Consider the following 20884-nt stretch of genomic DNA (forward strand, 5'->3'; position numbering starts at 1 on the left):
CAATAAGCGGGTTCGACTGTATAATAAAATATGTCCAGTGGCTGTAATTCCAGTGTATTCGGCAACGTGATTCTAAAAAAGAACACACCTACCGCCTAAATATTTCGTGTTGGTATCATGCGACGTCACAGGCTATGACGCGGATGACGTGCAACGGTTAGTAAATTAGATGAAGTGTATATACCTATGGTATGAAGTTCTCATGAAAGTTAACTTCGTTAGCAAAAGTTTACAATCAAAAACAATGAATGTTGTAGGCAATTTTTGGCGCAAAATTTCGTATGCCCAAATTTCGCGTCAATGTATTTTAAATTCATTAATTTCTTTCAAATCCTGAGAAAACTAATAGGTATTTCTGAAAAATTTAAACCCAGAATAAAAGATTACATTACTACCGAGGGCCGAAAGTCCCTGAAAACTTCTATAATGTTTATTTTAATAAGTTACATTGGTGAAAGAAAAAGAGAAAATTTAGTGTGATTTTTAATTTCAAAATATCTCATTCAAATAAAACTTTTTGGTTATTCTAAGGGACTTTCGGCCCTCGGTAATAATGTAATCTTTCATTCTGCGATTAAATTTTTCAAAAATACTTCTTAGTTTTCTCAGGATTCGAAAAAAATTAATGCATTTAAAACACATTGAAGCAAAATTTTGCGCGTGCGCCCTTAAAACAATTCTTGCTCTAGTTTCGGATAGATAGCAAATTTAATGATGTTTTTACTACAACAAATGAAATTGCAGAGAAACTGGATGTAGAGCCCAGTTTTCAACCAGCCACACAGTTACGGCGTCGGAATAAGAGCAGACAGTTCGATTACTAACATAAAAACGAACCGATTTTGCATCCTAAAATGCCATACAAAGTTCATTTATTTTATTGTGTTCTCGACCAAGCATTAATTTCAGTAATTGAAAGATTTTCCATAATATTGGAAAATCATATTGATTCTTTACAATTTTTATATAATTTGAACGACAGTACAGAAAACTCACAATTAAAACTGATGTGTAGAAATTTGTAAAAAAATGAGATTTAATGATCATCTAAATATAGAGGGAGACGATTCGTTTGAAGAAATTATACAGAGTCTGCCTTTGTTAAAATAATTTAAATAATGATGTTTGTAAAATTTCTAAATTTATGTTTTTAAACGAATATGCTGCAGTTTACCCAAATTTAACAATAGCTCTTCGCATTCTGCTCACTCTGCCCATATCTGATGCCTCTGATGATCCGATATATTTCTAAACTGAAACTTATAAAAAATTATTTAAGATCGACCATCAGTCAAGAGCGGTTGACAATAATGATCTACCATCTTTATAGAGTCAGTATTAAATTGATACCTCTTATAAAATTATTTTTTCGAGCTGAAGGCGCGAAGCTGAAGTTAATTTTTTATAAAATTAGTATTTCATGTTTGTCTACCTATATTTTTAGTTTTTTATGTTTTTTAATGGTGTTACGCCAAATATTTATTTTTATTTAATTATTTTGACTTAATTTATTTCCATGTTGCATGTGGAACAATTTTTAGTTATTTTTTTTGGTTACAATAAATAATTGTTCATTTTGGGCGCTATTAAATGTTTTGCACTCAGGCGCTACCACGTGCTGGCGCGGCACTGCCTTTGTTCCAAGCAAAAGTATTCCTATAACCGGGATATTCTAATAACCGATCATTGGTTGCTAATATAAATGTTTCGGGACCTCAAATTTCTATTCCTTTAACCGGGATATTCCTTTAAGAGGTATTCTAATAAGCGGGTTCGACTGTACACGCGAATTAAACTTCATCAAGCCAGTGACGTCATTATTTAGCGTGCGCGGTGACTTTATATTTTGGTACACGCTATTTTGATATTTTTAGTGTTTGTTGTTTGTTTGATAGAAAATACTTTTATTAAGGGAAGGGGAAGGGAAGCAAAACTATTCAGATGTTTCAAACTTAATTGTAATAAAACAATATGCACATAAAAGTATATATTCAGGTTAGCAAAATAAATATTAGTTAACATGATATATACAAAATACTGCTAAAATAATTTTTATACGTAAGTTAATTATACCAGTTTATATTCTTGTTTATTTTTATTTATACAGGCAGTTGAACTTTTTACGATTTTCATAGAAAATTGGTTATAACTTTGTAAATACCCTGTATAACATAATAAACCTTTATATTTTTGTGATATGGAAGTTAAGAAGATTTCGAACATAAAATAAAATATAGTGTTTCATTTAAAAAACATAAGTTTGGTCCGCCAGTATATTATCGAACGCCCTGTAACATTCTAACTAATTTTAGTAATTTTGTAATATGAAGCTCAAAGTTTGCTAAAATTTTTGATACTAACTTTTATTACTATCTATTACTGGATCTACTATTGCGGATCTACTGAGCTTTATGAGACTAATCAATCGCCCCGTATATTTTATCTTATTACTTCTGCTACCGTTAATCACGAATTTTTGTCTCTTATCTTTTTTCATACTGTTTTAGAATGTTGTTAAACTCATTAAAAGAACTAAATAATTGTCCACACTCCATATAGTTAATTTAAAAAAAAATACTAAACAAGTAAAAAATAAGGAAACTCTTACAAATCAATATTAAAGTGTAAACATAACGCGATTAGACAAATTCTAACCACACTCTGACACTCGCGATACTTACAGATACTTAATACCACAGCATACACGCGGCTCGAATTATAGCGTGTATTTATAGTCTGTTCGCTAAACTGACGCAACTTTCTAGATATTTTAGTCGGTAATTTTGCCAATTTTAGTAAAATTGGCAAAAAATAATTACTAAATAGTTAGTAATTTCGCCAATTTTTGCAAAATTGACAAAAAACAAAAAAATTATCGACTAAAATATGTAGCCAGTTGCGTCTGAGTTTAGCGAACAGACTATACCAAAAAACCCAGTCATAGTACACGCTAAATAATGACGTCACTGACTTGATGACGTTTAAGCGTGTACCTAACTTTTTTATTTGCGTACACGTTAGCGTGTACCTAGACACAGGGCAGAAATTATCGAAACCACAAGAATCGAATACTATAAGAAGTGACGTCTGGTTGTGTCTTGTGTCAGTCGTCAGTGTCAGTGTCAATTACATACATGACGTTTACGTTTTATAATACAGAAACAGGAAAATAATGTGCTAATGTGATGTTTAATACTGCGCTTTGTAAGCAAATGATAAATAAAACTATACTTAAATATGTTCACTTTTGCAATTAAGATAATCAACAATTGATATGTTGAACATGTCTTTTCAGCAGCAAGGTGTCACTGGCGATATATTACATTTAAATGTTGGAGGTAAAAGATTTTCGACATCTAGACAAACCTTGTCCTTAATCCCTGATACTTTTTTCACTGCTCTACTAAGTGGACGAATATCTAGCTTAAGGGATGAAAAGGGAGCCATATTTATCGATAGAGATCCTAAGTTTTTTTCAGTAATCCTAAATTATTTACGTACGAGAGAAGTAGACTTGAAAGATGTAGATGTGCGGGCTCTTAGACATGAAGCTGAATATTACAATATTGCCCCCTTAATTAAAAGACTTTTGTTGTGTGAGGAGCTTACGCAACCAACATGTGGAGATGTACTGTTTTATGGTGCTCTACCACCTCCTTGTATTCCTGTTCAAGATCCAGGTCAGCTGTACCAGTCAACTGAACCTATTGCAACACACAATTCAAGAGCTGGACCAAGCAGAGGTACAGATGGGCATTCAGATGGAGAAAATGGTAATTATTTAGATACTCAATTTATATTTCACAAAATTGCCCTAAAAATTTTATTATTCGATCTTTTTACAATATCAAACATATGGAATAACCATTTATTAAATGCATATAACTTACTTTATGACCATCTAACATAAATCAAGCGTTAAAGTTGAATTTTGTTCACGAAGTTGCACAATTGAAGTAATACCTAGAGTATTGCACAATTTTTAAACTACTTATACAGTAGAACCTCGATAAGTCGGATTAATCGGGACTGCTGCAGATCCGGGTTAGCCGGAGAATATGGTAAAAATTAATAGGTCATATAGGAATAAAATTAATAGGCCAAGACGTAATCTTTTCCAACGCAATAACATCTATAATAATGTTAACTCATTACTTGATCTAGTTTTGGTTCATGATGAAAATTGCATTGTCGCAGAAGCTGATGAGGGATTAGTTGACCCCGATAGTTTCCACCCTCCTTTATGCTTTAATTTAAACTGTGGAGATGCTTTAACTGATGAAATGAAAGCTGAAGGCTTTTTCTACGACTTTAAATCAGCAAATTTTCAATGTATTTCTGATTACTTAGACACAATATACTGGGATGAAATTTTCAGAGATAAAAGTTTAGATGATATGGTCAATATACTTTATGATGTCTTGTATGGCGCTATCGATGTTTATGTACCAATGAAAAAGTTTTATACTGGCAATTTTCCTAAATGGTATACCCAAGAGTTAAGAAACTGCATCATTGCTAAAAAGAAAGCTCATAAGAAATTTAAAGTGACCAGGTTACCTCAAGACTATAATGAATTTTCTAGATTAAGATCGATATGCAAGTCCTTATCAGGTCAAGCGTACAATCAGTTTGTAGCAAACGTTGAACATACAATTCCCAGTAACATTAAAAGCTTCTGGAGGTTCGTAAATTCTAAATGGAACAATAATAGCCTTCCGAACACTTTAAACCATAATGGCCAAAACAGTTCCGATGTTCCTACCATAGCAAAGATGTTTGCTCAGTATTTTGCTGCAGTATATAGTGAGGACGAATGTCCTATTCCAAATAGTTCAAGGGCTAACACTACTTTCAACATTGCTAGTTGTGACTTATCTATTTCAGAGGTATATACCAAATTATCTCAGCTAAACATACATAAGGGTCCAGGGCCTGATGGAATCTCACCCAAGTTACTGAAATACTGTAGTTTTAATCTTGCTCGTCCCTTATTCTTTATTTTTCAAAAATCATTACAAACGAGTGAATTCCCTTCCGTTTGGTAAATTAGTTTTATATCACCAATATTCAAGAATGTCGATAGAAGCAGGGTTCAGAGCTACAGACCTATTAGTATTCTTAATACTATACCTAAACTGTTCAAGAGTTTAATATGTGACAAAATTAAGCCTACTATACAAAACGTAATAATTGAACAACAGTATGGTTTTGTTATGGGGAGATCAACTGAAATGAACTTGTTAAATTATACCTCCTTCTTAAATGAAGCCTTGGAAAGCAAACAACAGGTAGATGCGATTTATACAGACTTTTCCAAGGCATTTGATAGGGTCAACCATACGTTATTGTTACATAAGATCGAACAGTTAGGTTTCTCTGATCCTCTGCTTAGTTGGATTCGAAATTATCTATTAGATTAAAGGCAGATAGTTCGTATTAAGAATTATTTCTCTAATGAAATTATAGTTAAATCAGGGGTACCTCAAGGCTCCCACTTAGGACCTATCTTTTTTAATTTATTTATAAATGACATAAATAAAAGTTTCAGTTTTGCTCAATTTCTTCTATTTGCTGATGACCTTAAATTATTTCACATACTTAGTTACCTCTGATTTGGATCGCTACAATTGGACGGTGTTATGCATAACTCGACCAAGCGCCAAAACATAGTTTTGAGATAAATGGCTTCAAAGTTTTTCGTTTCTTAAAAATGCATTTATTAACATATTTGCACAAAATTTTAACAGAAGAATGATCACCTATAACTCTTTTTGGTTGCAAAGTTTCAATGTAATCGCACCTACCATATTCTAGAAAAAAAATAAAATGTCGCTTGGTCTACTTATGCTTTAAATATATTTTAGGAAGTTTAGCTGTTATACATTATTAGACCAGCTACCATTTTTATGTCATTTGGTCTATTAATGCAAAACAAAATATTGCGATATGCCTCTTGCAATCACTAAATAAATAAACTACAGTAAAACCTGTGTTAACGGCCACCTGTCAAAACCGGCCACCTGAAATGGCCGGCCAGTTTCAAAATTCCCCAAACCAAAATTTGTGGACTACAAAAACCTGGTATTAGCGGCCACCTTTTTATATCGGCCAATAGTTCTGTCATTTTTAGTGACCGTTATTGGCAGGTTTTACTGTAGTATTTTTTAAATTTACATATTAAACGTGTATTGCTACAACATAATCAATTCAATTATCATTAAATATATTTTTTGCATTTTATTGCTCTAAATTTATTTTACCATTCAATAGCGTTAATTCCGATGCAGTTAAAATTATATCAATAAAAAATTGGAGTATACAGAGTTTTTAAACAGGGGAAAATTAAAAATCAAAAAGTTGCTATTTGTATAAAAGCGTATAAATATCTAAATACATAGCGGTAAAATTTTTCTACATTTTTTCTTCTTCTAATTTTACATTTTTTTATTCCCAAGACTGTGTTGTCGTTGTAAAATGATATTTATTTATCTATTAACTTGCAGTAGGGACCATTGACAATTCATAAATTGAATTTTGTTGAATTGTTAAAATTCTGTTGTTATTCGAAGTGTTAGTGTACTAAATAGAGGTACATAGATACCTGGTTTTATGGCTCAGCCAATGTTAAGACATTGTAAAATGAGATTTATTTTTTAATAACTTGCAGTCCCAACCATTGACAATCGATATGAATTGAATTTTGTAGAATTTTCAGTATGTTTTTATACAAAGCGTTAGGGTATTTGAAGCAGTCTGAAGTGAATTGTGTTTTTTTATTCTTAGAACTATTTTATGCCTTATATATGGAGACTTTATATAGATTATTTGTATTTTTCAATTTAATTATACACAAACACAACATTTTCACTTTAAAAAAATTCTATCATTTTTTGACCGAAACTTCAAAATAATGTGTACATTAAGTGGTACAAACATGTTATTCTTGTCAAACGCTTAGTTTAGCATAACCAGACCAAAGACGCTTAGTCGGCGCTTAGTCTACTATTGCGAAACTAAGAATGGCCGTTATGGATATAGTCTTGTTATGCAAAACTAAAAACCCTTAATAGATAGAATGTCGCTTGGTTTAATTTTGTTTTTCTTAGTAATCGTTAATGTGACAATAACAGGGATTTTTTCCAATATAGTTTTAGTTATGTGTCACCAGAATCCGTTGTTATCTCGATTTTAAAGAAATGGCGCTTGGTCGAGTTATGCATAACGCCGTCCAATTTGCAATCAGATCTTAATAATCTTGTGGAATGGTGCTCACTTAATGGTATGGACTTAAATGCAAACAAATGCCATGCTATAACTTTTACTCGACTGAGAAACTTTGAGAATAATTCTTACTATATACGGGACACTAGGTTACAATTAGTTGACTCAGTTATAGATCTGGGTGTTACTCTTGACACTAACTTGAATTTCAACCTACACATTAATAGCATGGTTTCTAAGTCATTAAAGATGCTTGGCTTTGTTAAAAGATGTAGCTATGACTTTACGACTGGGCATTCTTTAAAACTTTTTTATTGTTCTTTGGTTAGACCACATTTAGATTATGCATCATGCGTTTGGTCACCTCAATATAATTGTCACATTAATAAAATTGAACAAGTTCAGCGTAAATTCTTACGTTATTATGCTTATAAGATGCATTTCACTGGTCAAAGTTATGAGTCTTTACTGCAAATTATTCGACTTGACACATTATAGAGTCGTCGTCAACATAAAGATCTTTGCTTCTTATATAACTTAATTCATGGTCATAAATTCTGTACCTCACTCTTAAATAAAATTGGTCTACGTGTACCTTCAAGAACCACCCGTTCTGTGACCACCTTCCACAAAGTCATTAACCGTACAAACTATGGTTCAAGTTCCTATCTTTGTAAAACTATTAAATTAGCAAACACATTATCTCCGCTCGAGTCACCAAAATAACCAACGAGGAAGTGGCTCAAGCGCTTCAAAAAATAAAGAAAGGAAAAGCGGTAGGACCAGATGATATTCCTGGGGAAGTATGGAGAGCATTGGGAGAGACAGGAACAAGGTGGCTAGCAGGTCTATTTAATAGAATTATGGAAGTTGGACAAATGCCAGACGAATGGAGAAGCAGTATACTGGTACCTGTTTACAAAAACAAGGGAGATATACAACAATGTACAAACTACAGGGCTATAAAACTGCTTAGCCACACCATGAAAATATGGGAAAGAGTAATTGATAGACGGATACGTGAAGAGACCGAAATATCCGAGAATCAATTTGGCTTTATGCAGGGTAGATCAACAACAGATGCAATTTTCATTATAAGACAGTTGATGGAAAAATACAGGAGTAAAGAAACAAACGCTCATATGATATTCATTGATCTTGAGAAAGCATATGATAGAGTTCCTCGAGAGATTCTTTGGTGGGCACTCAATAAGAAAGGAGTCCCTGGTGAATATGTAAAGATTGTGAGGGATATGTATGAGGGAGTAACGACTAGTGTTAGAACAGGTGTGGGAGAGACTGATAAATTTCATGTGAAAGTAGGATTGCATCAAGGTTCTGTGCTTAGTCCGTATTTATTCTCATTAGTTTTGGACCAAATAACAGCGAAAATACAGGGTAACATTCCATGGTGCTTAATGTATGCTGATGATGTCGTGTTAGTAGGAAATAGTGAAAGAGACTTAGAACAAAAACTGGAACAGTGGAGACAAGCTCTGGAGGAAAAAGGTTTAAAACTTAGTAGGACAAAAACAGAGTATTTGGAATGTTCATTTAAAGATGGAGCTACTACAAATAAAATGGTATCTTTGGATGGTGAAATGATTGTAAAAAGCAATAGTTTTAAGTACCTAGGATCGGTATTACAGAGTAATGGAGAAATAGATGGAGATGCATGCAGTAGAATTAGGGCTGGATGGATGAAGTGGAAAGAAGCGAGTGGTGTGTTGTGTGACAGAAAAATTCCAATGAAGCTGAAGGGAAAATTCTATAAAACAGCCATAAGACCAGCTATGATGTACGGAACTGAATGTTGGGCAGTGAAAAAGAAAGAGGAACAGCGAATGCATGTGGCGGAAATGAGAATGCTTAGATGGATGAGTGGAGTGACAAAGAAGGATAAAATTAGAAATGAGTATATTAGGGGAAGTCTAGGTGTGGCACCAATTGACGCCAAAATGAGAGAGCATAGGTTAAGATGGTTTGGTCATGTTCAACGTCGAGACGTTAACCACCCAATACGAAGAATAGCTGAAGTGCAGATTCCTGGAAGGAGTAGGAGAGGAAGACCAAAGAAGACCTGGGGGGAGACGATAAGGCAGGACATGCTGGTAAAGGGGATTAACATTGATATGGCCCAAGATAGAATTGTGTGGAGAAATGCAATTAGGGAAGCCGACCCCGCATAGGGATAAGGCAAAGAGAATGATGATGATGACATTATCTCCGCATATTGATTTCTTTATGAACGACTTTACTGCGTTTTCCACACAATTATATTTATATTTAAATTAATGTTTTAATTTCAGGACTAATTTGTCAATTACTGTTATTGTCTTAGATACAGTAGAACCCCGATTATACGGGTGCGGATTATCCGTGCTATGATTTTCTATTACTCAAGTTGCGTTTTTGAGGTTTTATCAAAATAACGTCATCGTAAATCACTCGACGGAAACTCTATACGACGAAAGAGAGACTCATAATGAAAGATTTATTTTTTCCTGTTATTTTTTATGGTAGGTACATATGTATGTGTATACATACATATGTATTATACATAAGAAATACATGTTCGGATTATCCGTGCCACCCTTCGGTCCCGAGGAGCACGGATAATCGGGGTTCTACTGTATTTAGATTTTATTACTTTGTGTTATAGGACTAGCTCTCAATTGTTAAATGAGAGCAAGTAATTTTATTATTGTTTATGTATTTACCAATTTTGTACTAGATGATTTTGAATTGTTTTTCTAGTTTGTGTGACATTTTAATTGTTTTATGTACTAATGGACTTCGGTCTGTCAATAAATAATAAAAAATAATAATATACTGTATACTTACAGAAAAACTCCATTATAATTACGAAGACGTGAAATACATATGGACAATACATCTACAGTTGTATACAGTATTCTTCATTTCTTGGAACAAAACTCAGTCAAACTGAAAAATGTTTATTTTTTTGATGAAAATCGGTCCAGTTTAGCCGGACTTCCAGGTTAACGGAGGCCGACTTATCGGGGTTCCACGGTACTTAAAATCATGCTTTTCATTATTATGATAGCAACTTCTCAGAGTTATATCGATTGGACCAAAAGTCAGTTAACCGTTTTGTATATTAATAAAAGCAAGAATAACTGAAGTAAAAAAACGTTTATTGTTTATTATAAATAAGTAGGTACAAAGAAGTGCAGAATGTCGCAAATCATAACATGACATTTTAGTTAAATCTGACAGTTGTCAGAATATTTATACAAACATCAATATTTATACAAATATTTGCCAGAATATTAATATTTAAAAGATTTTAATGTAAAAACAAATAAGTATAAAATTAAATTTCACTATACAATTTTGATTATACCAATGACATAAAATATTTATATTTACGTCACTGAAAAATACTAACCTAGAAATTACAATATTGTCATTTTACCATATGATCTTGTGACAATACTTTCACAATCGATTACTTTTGTGTCAAATTATTTTTATTCGTATCATTGATTGGTTACCTATTTAGAGCATTTTAATCGCCAACTAATTCTATATTTATAAGTATGTGATTTTAATATACAAATACTTGTAAATAAATATTGTAACAAAACGACCCCTTCTGCGCCGTCTATGTAGGGAACGCGTCGGTAAGACGCGTACCATAGGATAAGACTTTCCGGGAACCAACGGTTTTAGGTAGCACAATGCCTCGATGGAAACGGATGTATCTACCTGAGAAAGATACAAAAGACCTTTCTCAGTTTGCTGTTTTTATTTTAGTTAGTTAGCATAGCATTCAGATCTTGTAACGTAAAGACGAAAATACACCTTTTGTTCGATTATCGTGATTTTCTTATAATCAACCCTACAACCTGAGATCATTACCCTAATTAATCTTCACATTGTCGCCCAACTCGTGGCTTGGGGATTTCGCGATAAATCGTATATTTCGGTAGTTTGAATGAAAAAGCGTGCGTCAGCATAGTTGGACAATCTTTCGCGTGAAAAGTGAGTTTCGATAGCTTAATCGGACTATTTTCACTGTTATAACCTCGCTAACTCCAGTTAAAATAATATTAAGTGCTTCGCTGGTTAAATAAATAATCAAGTGGACTTTTGTTTGTTAATAAATAACAAAGTGATTCGTTTTAGTTATTCGGACACTTCTGTGTATTTTTATTATGTATTAAACGATTGATTGCTTTCGGTTACGTGTAAAAACCTTGTGTTTTGTGAAACTCGGAAGTGAATTAGTGCTAGAGCTGTTCCAAGAATTGTACAGGTGGTATGCAGAAAGCTGTTGGAGGTATCCCTTATCCAAGCGTGGACACATGAGAGCTATTTACTGGCAAGTACATTCCAATTTTGCATGACCAATCATTTTTACAATTTGCGTTCCACGCAAAACATTGAACATTCGAGTACAATAAAAATTATTTCTAAGTCGGACTCTGTTTCAAATAGATCTGTGGCAACAAACATTAACGACATGGCTCAAAACGTAGTATTGACAAACGAACAATTTAAAGAGCTGTTATCGAAATTAGCGGTACAGAGTGCTCCCGTTTCGCCGGCGTCGGTTCAAAGTGGCAACCTGTCGAAATGCCATTCGCGTTTTGATGGACACAAAGACACTGACGTTAATGCTTTCATTAGCGCTGTCGAAATTTATAAAGATTGCGCATTAGTGTCGGACGAGAATGCTTTTCGGGGAATCGGTATGCTTTTCGATAATTTCGCGGCAAAATGGTATTAAGGTGTCAAAGATACTATTAAGACATGGGAGGAACTTCTTAGTCTGCTTAGAGTTACGTTCGGTCCTAAAAAACCTGCTTATCGCGTGTACCGCGAGTTATTTGCCGAGGAGCAAAACGAAAAAACAACAGTAGATGTCTTTGTTTGTCGTTGTAGGGCGGTTCTGGCACAACTAGACCCAGGCAGCCTTACAGAAAAGATCCAGTTGGATATGGTGTACGGACTATTAAACAAGGGGATTCGAGAGAAGATTTCGAGGGATTCCGTTTCCACTTTTACCGCGCTGCTTACGGCGGCACGAAAGGTCGAAGATGTGTTTGAGAAACCTTGTTCTGACGATAACAAAACTCCAATCAATCGACAAACTTACGAAAAACGGCCGCGATGTGGATTTTGTCGCGTTCCAGGTCATTCTAAGGACGAGTGTCGAAAGTTACGTGATAAACAATCTAAAGACACACCGACAATTCCGAAAGAAACCGCGAGTTCTTCGCGTACGATTAGTGCTACCGTCGGAGCATCCACTTCGAACTCGTCGCGAAATAGTGTAAACAACCCGTTATCATGTTACGGATGCGGGAAACCGGGTTTTATTAGAGCCAACTGCCCAGTTTGTAGTCATACAGTAACATCTTCGCTAGATTTCTCTTCCTTAGACACGTTTATTTCACCTCAACCCAGACCTGGGCCCTGATTCTAATTCATTTCGACAGTCGCAATTTCATTTCGACACCGCCATGACAGCCGCAGAATATAGCGATTCTTATTCATTTCGATATTAGTTACAACTGGGGATATTAATCTTATCATGTTGAGACTGCTCAGAATTTGGGTTGGCGCTCCCGTTTATTGGAACTTGTTGATAGTCTGGGAAAATTATCGAAAAAATGCCATTTTTGGGAAAAATTATTTACCAGCTATTTTATTGCTAAAATCGAATCTTAAGATTGCATATACAGTGCGTCCATAAAGTAACGCATAAATTCATTATTTCGTAAACCAGCGACATTAATGAAAAATCCTGAAACGGGTCGATTTTTATTTTAAGATTCAGATTTTTTGGCATATATATCATACTAGTGACGTCATCCATCTGGGCGCGATGACGTAATCGATGATTTTTTTAAATGAGAATGGTCATGTGATAGCTCATTTGAAAGGGTATTCAATTCTCTATTCACTAATATAAACATTTACCTAATTATTTATACAAGGTGTTCAAAAAACATTTTTTTAATTAAAATAATTGTAATTCATTTAAAGTAATTTATTTAATTCAAAATACGTTTTACTGTTGTCAGAAAACAGGAAAAAAAATGTTTATTTGAGAAATAAATATTGTTTTTTGCTTAAATTCAATGTTAAAGCTGCCACCCACCTGTCGCTTGGCAGTTTGAACATTTCGTTTAAGCGAAAATCAAGGTTTATTTGTCAAATAATTTTTTTTTCTGTTTACTGAAAGTAGTAAAATGTATTTTGAATTAAATAATTACATTATATTCTTCTTTTTGTCTCACTTATTTTAATTAAAAAATGTTTTTTGAACACACTGTATAAATAATTATGTTAATGTTTATATTCTTGGATAGAGAATTGAATACCCTTTTAAATGAGCTATCATATGACCCCTATTCTCATTTAAAAAAATCATCGATTACGTCATCACGCCCAGATGGATGACTTCACTAGTATGATATATATGTCAAAAAACCGTAATTTAAAAATAAAAATCGACGTGTTTCGGGAATTTTCCTTAAAGTAACCACTTTACGAAATAACGAATTTATGCGTTACTTTATTAGTAATATGGGGTATGACAAGTCCGCAGAAAGTGTGTTATTTTATTTATAAACAAATTAGCACTTCTAAATCTTCTTTATTTTTCAATTAGTGGTCTGTAACTCCTAAAATTTTTCCTTTGAGCCAAAAACACTCAAATAAAAATTCACCGTAATTTAGTTCTGCACAAAGTTATTTTTTTTCCGATTTCCTTCAACAAAAATTTTACTCAGAAAATCCGAGTTTTCCCAAAAAATCTGCAATTTTCAATTAAAATTTTAGGGAAGTACCTAATTATTTATCAATAATTAAATAATTGATGACATGAAAGATTTATTATAGTAGATTATACAGAGGGGCTAAATTATGGAATAAATTCATTTCTTTAAAACGGACGATTTTGGAGCAAAATCCCGAAAGAGGTCGATTTTTATTTTTAAATTACAATTTTTTGGCATATATTTCTTACTAGTGACGTCATCCATCTGAGCGTGATGACGTAATCGATAATTTTTTTAATGGGAATAGGGGTCGTGTGGTAGGTCATTTGAAAGGGCGTTCAATTCTCTATTCAGTAATATAAACATTATTATCATTAGGTATTTATACAGGGTTGCCAAAAAAAATTTTTGAATTAAATTAATTGGCGCAAAAAGAAGAATGTATGTAATTTATTTAACTCAAAATACATTGTACTGCTGTCAGAAAATAGAAGAAAAGGTTTATTTCACAAATAAGCATTTCTTTTCGCTTAAATTAAATCACAAACAGCCTCCCTCCTACCTATTGGCAGTTTGAACATTTAATTTAAGCTAAAAGCAATGTTTATTTGCAAAATAAACATTTTTTTCTATTTTCTGACAGCAATAGAATGTATTTTGAGTTAAATAAATTACATGCATTCTTCTTCTTGCGTCAATTAACTTAATTCAAAAATTTTTTTGGCCTCCCTGTATAAATAATGATATTAATGTTTATAATACTGAATAGATAATTGAACGCCTTTGTAAATGAGCTACAACACGAACCCCTATTCCTATTTAAAAAAAATAATCGATTACGTCATCACGCTCGGATGGATGACGTCACTAGTTTGAAATATATGCCAAGAAATTTAATTTAAAAATAAAAATCGACCTGTTTCGGGATTTTTCTCTAAAATCGTCCATTTTAGAGAAAATGAATTTATTCCATAATTTAGCCCCTCTCTGTATATCAGGAGACCGGCGACAATCTAACCAATAGTTTAGCAATAATTAAAATGTTAATTAAAAAATTTCGGTCGAAATAATAACCAGAAAGATTATGATACACCAGAATAACTATGATTTTCGTATAAAAAGCACTATACCTATTCAACGTTCCTTACAGGATTGAAATTGGACCATTTGAGCGGTCTCAGGAATGTTATAAAGAAACAATTTTTTGGCTTATAAACAAATAGAACCCCTCAGAAAATATTAGATTTAATTAAATTAAGTTAACGCTGTTGAAAAGGGCACGGCTTCTGTGTCCTTTACGAAGAAAAACAAATTGAATTGCGAGGAGTGATTCCAGGTATAACCGGTCAAATTTGACCGGCATTTGCGACAGAGTTATAAACAACAGGATTTTAATCTTTGAACCATTAGATACCTTTTAATTCCGGTCCTCTTTGTACATACAAATTTTCATATCTTCAAGACACTTATAACAAAAAAGATTTATATCACTGTCACCAAATTATTTAATTATTGATAAATAATTACTTCCCTCAAATTTTAGTTGAAAATTAAAGATTTTGTTTGGAAAACCCGAATTTTCCGAGGAAAATTTCCGTCGAAGGAAATTGGAATAAATTATCAATGTCAATTAGACTTAGAATTACTGTCAATTTTTATGTGAGTGTTTTGGTTTAAAGTTAAAATTTTCGGAGTTATAGAGCAATAATAAAAAAAGATTTCGGAGCACTAATTTGTTTATAAATAAAATAGCACACTTTCTGTGGACTTTGCACAGAAGTCTTAAGATTTGATTTCAGCATGTCCAGCAATAAAATAGCTGGTAATTAATTTTTCTTGTTTTTTACTAATTTTCCCAGATTATTACCTTACATCTTTCATTGAGTTGATGATTCATGTTGTGGACATTCTCAATTATTATATTTCTAATTTAATACTATTCTATCTAATTCCTCAAAACAAGCAAATTTCAATTAAACCCAGCTATATTATAATACCTTTTGCTTTAGTTTTCCTTGCAAGAAATAAACAAAACACATCTAAACTAAACCTAACCTCGCTTTTGGCCAATCATTCATCTCCGTGTCAAATAATTTCGACAGTCGAAATTATAATATCAACACCCTTTTTAAAGTCGCTATTAATTTCGATAGTCGCTATTTCATGACGTCACTTCGTTAGTTCAACTAAAATCCACAAGGCTCGCACAATCGCATTTCAACCGTCGCCATATTGAAAGCGACTTGTTTAGTGTCGAAATTTGATTTAGAATCAGGCCCCTGTTCTACGTATTAATATATTAGGTCATGAGGGCCAAGGGTTAATAGATACAGGTGCTAAACAAAGTATAGCTGGTACAACGTTGTACAACCTTTTAGAAAACAAAGGACAAAGTTTTAAGCCCGAGCAAATTTCTGTAAAATTCGCTGATGGTGTTGGGAGAACAGAACTAGTGTTGACAACTTTAGTCGATGTACACATAAGAGGTAAAACGGTGCCTACAAAGTTTATAATTTTTCCTGATGCACCTAATAAAACTCTGTTAGGTATCGATTTTTTGATAAATGCACAAATCGCTCTAGATTTTCACAATAAAGAATGGTATTTTGCAAATGACAGCACACGACAGCAGTTGCTTTTTGAAGATACAGGTACAGAATGTATTGAAATTCATTTTTGTGAAAACTTGAGACCAGATGAAGGAACGATGCTAGCGGATTATGAACGCAATCGACTGGATGAATTTTTAGAAGGTAGGAAGGATACTTTCAGAATGGGGGGAGAGCCTACAGCCTACGCTGAGCATCGCATTAACACAGGAAATAATGCACCCATCGCACTGCCACCATATCGGATGTCACCTGCAAAGAGAGAGGTATTGAAAACCGAGCTAGATAAACTCCTGGAGGAGGGCATCATCGAAGAATGAGAAAGTGCGTGGGCCGCGCCGGTAGTATTAGTACCGAAAAAGGATGGCGGTACGAGACTTTGCGTTGACTATCAACGTTTAAACGCCGTAACTACTAGTGACTCGTATCCGTTACCGCGTATGGACGATCTATTACACGCCGCGAAACGAACATTTTACATGTCTACGATAGACTTACGATCGGGGTATCATCAAGTCAACGTCGCGGAAGCGGACCGTGATAAGACTGCGTTTGTGTCACCGTTCGGGACTTTCCGATACTTACGGATGCCTTTTGGTCTCAAGGGAGCCCCAATGACTTTTCAAAGACTCATGGACCGTTTTCGTCGTGGTCTTAGTAACGTAGTAGTTTTAGGTTATTTAGACGATCTCATCGTACTATCCAGCTCTTTTGATGAACATTTAAACGATCTAAAGTTAGTGTTCGATAGACTAGACCAATTTAACCTTCGGGCAAATCGGAAAAAGTGCGTGTTTGCTCGCGAAAAAGTAAAATACTTGGGACATTTGATCACTCAGCAAGGAATTTCGGTCGATCCGGATAAAACCGCTGCTATATCGGAACGGTTACCGCCGAGAAACGTTAAGGAAGTGCAATCTTTCCTTCAGGCGGCTAGTTGGTTCCGCCGGTTTATAAATAATTTTGCGGACATATCCAGACCCTTGAGTGACTTAACCAGGAAAAATAAGCCATGGAAGTGGACGGAACTGGAACAGAACTCATTCGAAACACTTAAAAAGTTACTGATTACCGCTCCAATTTTACGGCAAGCAGATGAAAACCAACCGTATATCATTCGTACTGATGCCAGTGGTTACGCGTTAGGAGCAGTGTTGCTACAAGGAGATATCGATGACGAGCATCCCGTGGAATACGCTAGCAGACTTCTTACCGCTGCCGAGCGCAACTATTCTACTTCGGAAAGAGAAGCTTTAGCTGTTGTATGGGCCTTAGAAAAGTTCAGAGGTTATATTGAAGGTACGAAGATAACGCTGCAGACTGATCACCAACCCTTAAGGTGGCTGCTAAGCCTGAAAGCTCCCACAGGAAGGTTGGCAAGATGGTCACTATTGGTCCAAGGTTATAAGTTAACCATCGATTATCTGCCAGGTAAACGTAACATGGTAGCCGATACACTTTCCAGACCGCCATGTGAACACAATGATGTACTGTCTTGCGAGATATGTGAAGTGCAAATTGACTTGCCTCATCGATCGGCATATGAGACCAGGGTGGAACAATTGAAAGACCCAGATGTCGCCAAAATAATTCAATCATTCGAAGACCCAAATTCGAATGAATATGTAAAATGGACAGATCGTGGATACTTGCTTACACAAGGAGTACTCTACCGTTATTCATCGGAAGAAGACGAAGAAGAGGCTCAGTTAGTAGTACCCACACACGAGCGTGAAGCCATTATGAGAGAATATCATGATGCACCGACGGCTGGTCATTATGGTATCGAACGTACGTTGAGAAGAATTGCTCAAAAATTCTTTTTTCCAGGCATGCGTCGTTTTATTGCTGAATACATTGATAAATGCCAAGATTGTCAAAGATATAAGGCCTCTAATCAGAAACCAGGTGGACTATTACAAACCCCTGTGTACGCGCAACGCTTCGAGACACTTGCCATCGACTTATTTGGACCGTTACCTGAAGGATCGAAAGGTGAACGTTGGATTCTCATAGTTGAAGACTCCTGTACTAAGTGGGTGGAGTTATTTGCCTTAACTCAAGCAACTGCACAAGAATGCGCTATGAAGCTTATTGACGAGGTATTCTTACGATTTGGCCTACCGAGAAGGATTATCAGTGATAATGGTGTGCAATTCGTGTCTGACGTGATGCAACAAGTTTGCTATGTTTTGCAAATCAAGGAGACCTTTACTCCACTCTATCACCCTTCTGCTAATATGGTAGAGCGCAAGAATAGAGATTTGAAGCCGAGACTTGCTATGCTTGTAGGAACGGAGCATAACATTTGGCCTGAGAAGTTGCCAATGGTTAGATTTGCCATGAACTCAGTATGGAGCGAGTCTACAGGACAAACCGCTGCTTACTTAACTTTTGGACGTGAGCTGCGAACTCTAGACCAAGTTAATCGAGATATTCGCCAAGTTGTAGAAACTGAGAATTTTATACCTCAAATATCTCCATACTTAAAACGCATGACTGAAACATGGCATGAATCGAAGATTAAGCATGACAACGCCCAAGATAGGCAAAAGAAATATGCTGATCGACGCCTGAAGGAACCCAGTCCATTCAAAGAGGGAGATTTAGTGTGGGCCAATACAACTGCTCCTAGTAATAGGTCGAAAGGACAGACGGCTAAATTCTACCCGAAGAGAGATGGACCCTATAGGATCAAGCGAGTGGTATCGCCTGTAAGTTATGAGCTTTGTGGAGTGGACACCCCTACTGCCCTCGGTGTGTTCCACGTATCGGCGCTTACACCTGCGAAGCTCAATGACTCTGAAGTTCCAACCCCTGTAGTGCCAAAACGAAGACGAGGACGTCCCAGGAAGAAAACTACATCTTCTGCTGGCCTCTCCTCTAACGATATCGATGCCAGGGGGGGAGACTGTAACAAAACGACCCCTTCTGCGCCGTCTATGTAGGGAACGCGTCGGTAAGACGCGTACCATAGGATAAGACTTTCCGGGAACCAACGGTTTTAGGTAGCACAATGCCTCGATGGAAACGGATGTATCTACCTGAGAAAGATACAAAAGACCTTTCTCAGTTTGCTGTTTTTATTTTAGTTAGTTAGCATTCAGATCTTGTAACGTAAAGACGAAAATACACCTTTTGTTCGATTATCGTGATTTTCTTATAATCAACCCTACAACCTGAGATCATTACCCTAATTAATCTTCACAATATATAATTTTCTAAGTTCAATGTAAAATAATCAAAGAGGTATGTTTTTCTGTCACTTCTAATAGCTGTAATGCATTAGAGAGAATTTGATAATCTGTGACGCACTGAAAAAGGGTTTGGGACCATCTATAAGTGTTAAGGAATTTGATAATTATTTGGTACATTGGTTTCAAAGCTTTCTAAAATATTATTAATCTGTTGAATTGATTGGTGTAACATCAAAGAATTTTGATCTAAGCTTGATAATTATTTGGTGCATTGGCTTCAAAGCTTTCTAAAATATCATTACCAATCTGTTGAATTGATTGGTGTAACATTAAAGAATTTTGATCTAAGCTCTGATGTTTCACAAAGGCCCACTGTGGAATTTTTTTGTTTGGACTTTTTTCCTCTCTTATGGCCTTTGGGAGCTGTGCCCATTTAGCCAGCAACATTTCTTAAAATTAACACCTAACTAAACCTACCATACACCAAGACTATTAAGAACCTAATCGAACAATCAAGGATAGGGAGAGGAGAAAACTTTTCGCAGCCAGGGGTCGTTCAGGGTGACTAACTAAGTAGACTATCTGATAAGGGATATTATTACCTGGAAGTATTAAAAAACCAAAGTATAAAAGCTAGACCTAATCTAAAGTTGCAATTTACAAGACTAGAAGAATCCTAAAAATTGACAGTTTGTGCAAAGCTAGTAAGTTTATAAGATTATACTGGGGATACATGTTTACTTGCAATAGATGAATATTCAAAATATTTATTTGTATTTAGTTCAACAGTAGAACCATTTACGATAGAATAAAAAAAGGTAAAAAGTAAAGATTATGTACAATAAACATCAAAACAACCACAAAGAAACAATTAAACAATAAAATTTGTACATACCTATTAAAACAGTATATCAAATCACAAAAGGTAAAAAAAAATATCACATATTTAGATTAATTAGACTCCTTATACAAACTTTTAGTGATAGACTAATATCCTAGGTAAGCAATTCTATTCCTAGTAGTAAGGAAAGGTGGTAGGTATATCTTGCATTGTTGCGGCAGTGATAATATATTCCAATGCAGTATTGTAAAATACCTC

At 34.7% G+C, this 20884-nt stretch overlaps 1 protein-coding gene across 1 annotated transcript in view; it reads left to right on the plus strand.

Annotated features, from left to right (window-relative positions):
• The first annotated feature begins 3106 nt into the window (after positions 1-3106).
• Positions 3107-20884, plus strand: part of LOC114338269 (BTB/POZ domain-containing protein KCTD3) — a 40669-nt gene continuing 22891 nt past the window's right edge. The window contains exon 1 of the mRNA XM_028288863.2: positions 3107-3773. Coding sequence (XP_028144664.1) covers positions 3275-3773 — 499 coding nt within the window. The 5' untranslated portion in view covers positions 3107-3274. The remainder of the gene's footprint in view (positions 3774-20884) is intronic.

This window comes from Diabrotica virgifera, chromosome 6 (genome assembly GCF_917563875.1).
Source record: "Diabrotica virgifera virgifera chromosome 6, PGI_DIABVI_V3a".
NCBI lineage: Eukaryota > Metazoa > Arthropoda > Insecta > Coleoptera > Chrysomelidae > Diabrotica > Diabrotica virgifera.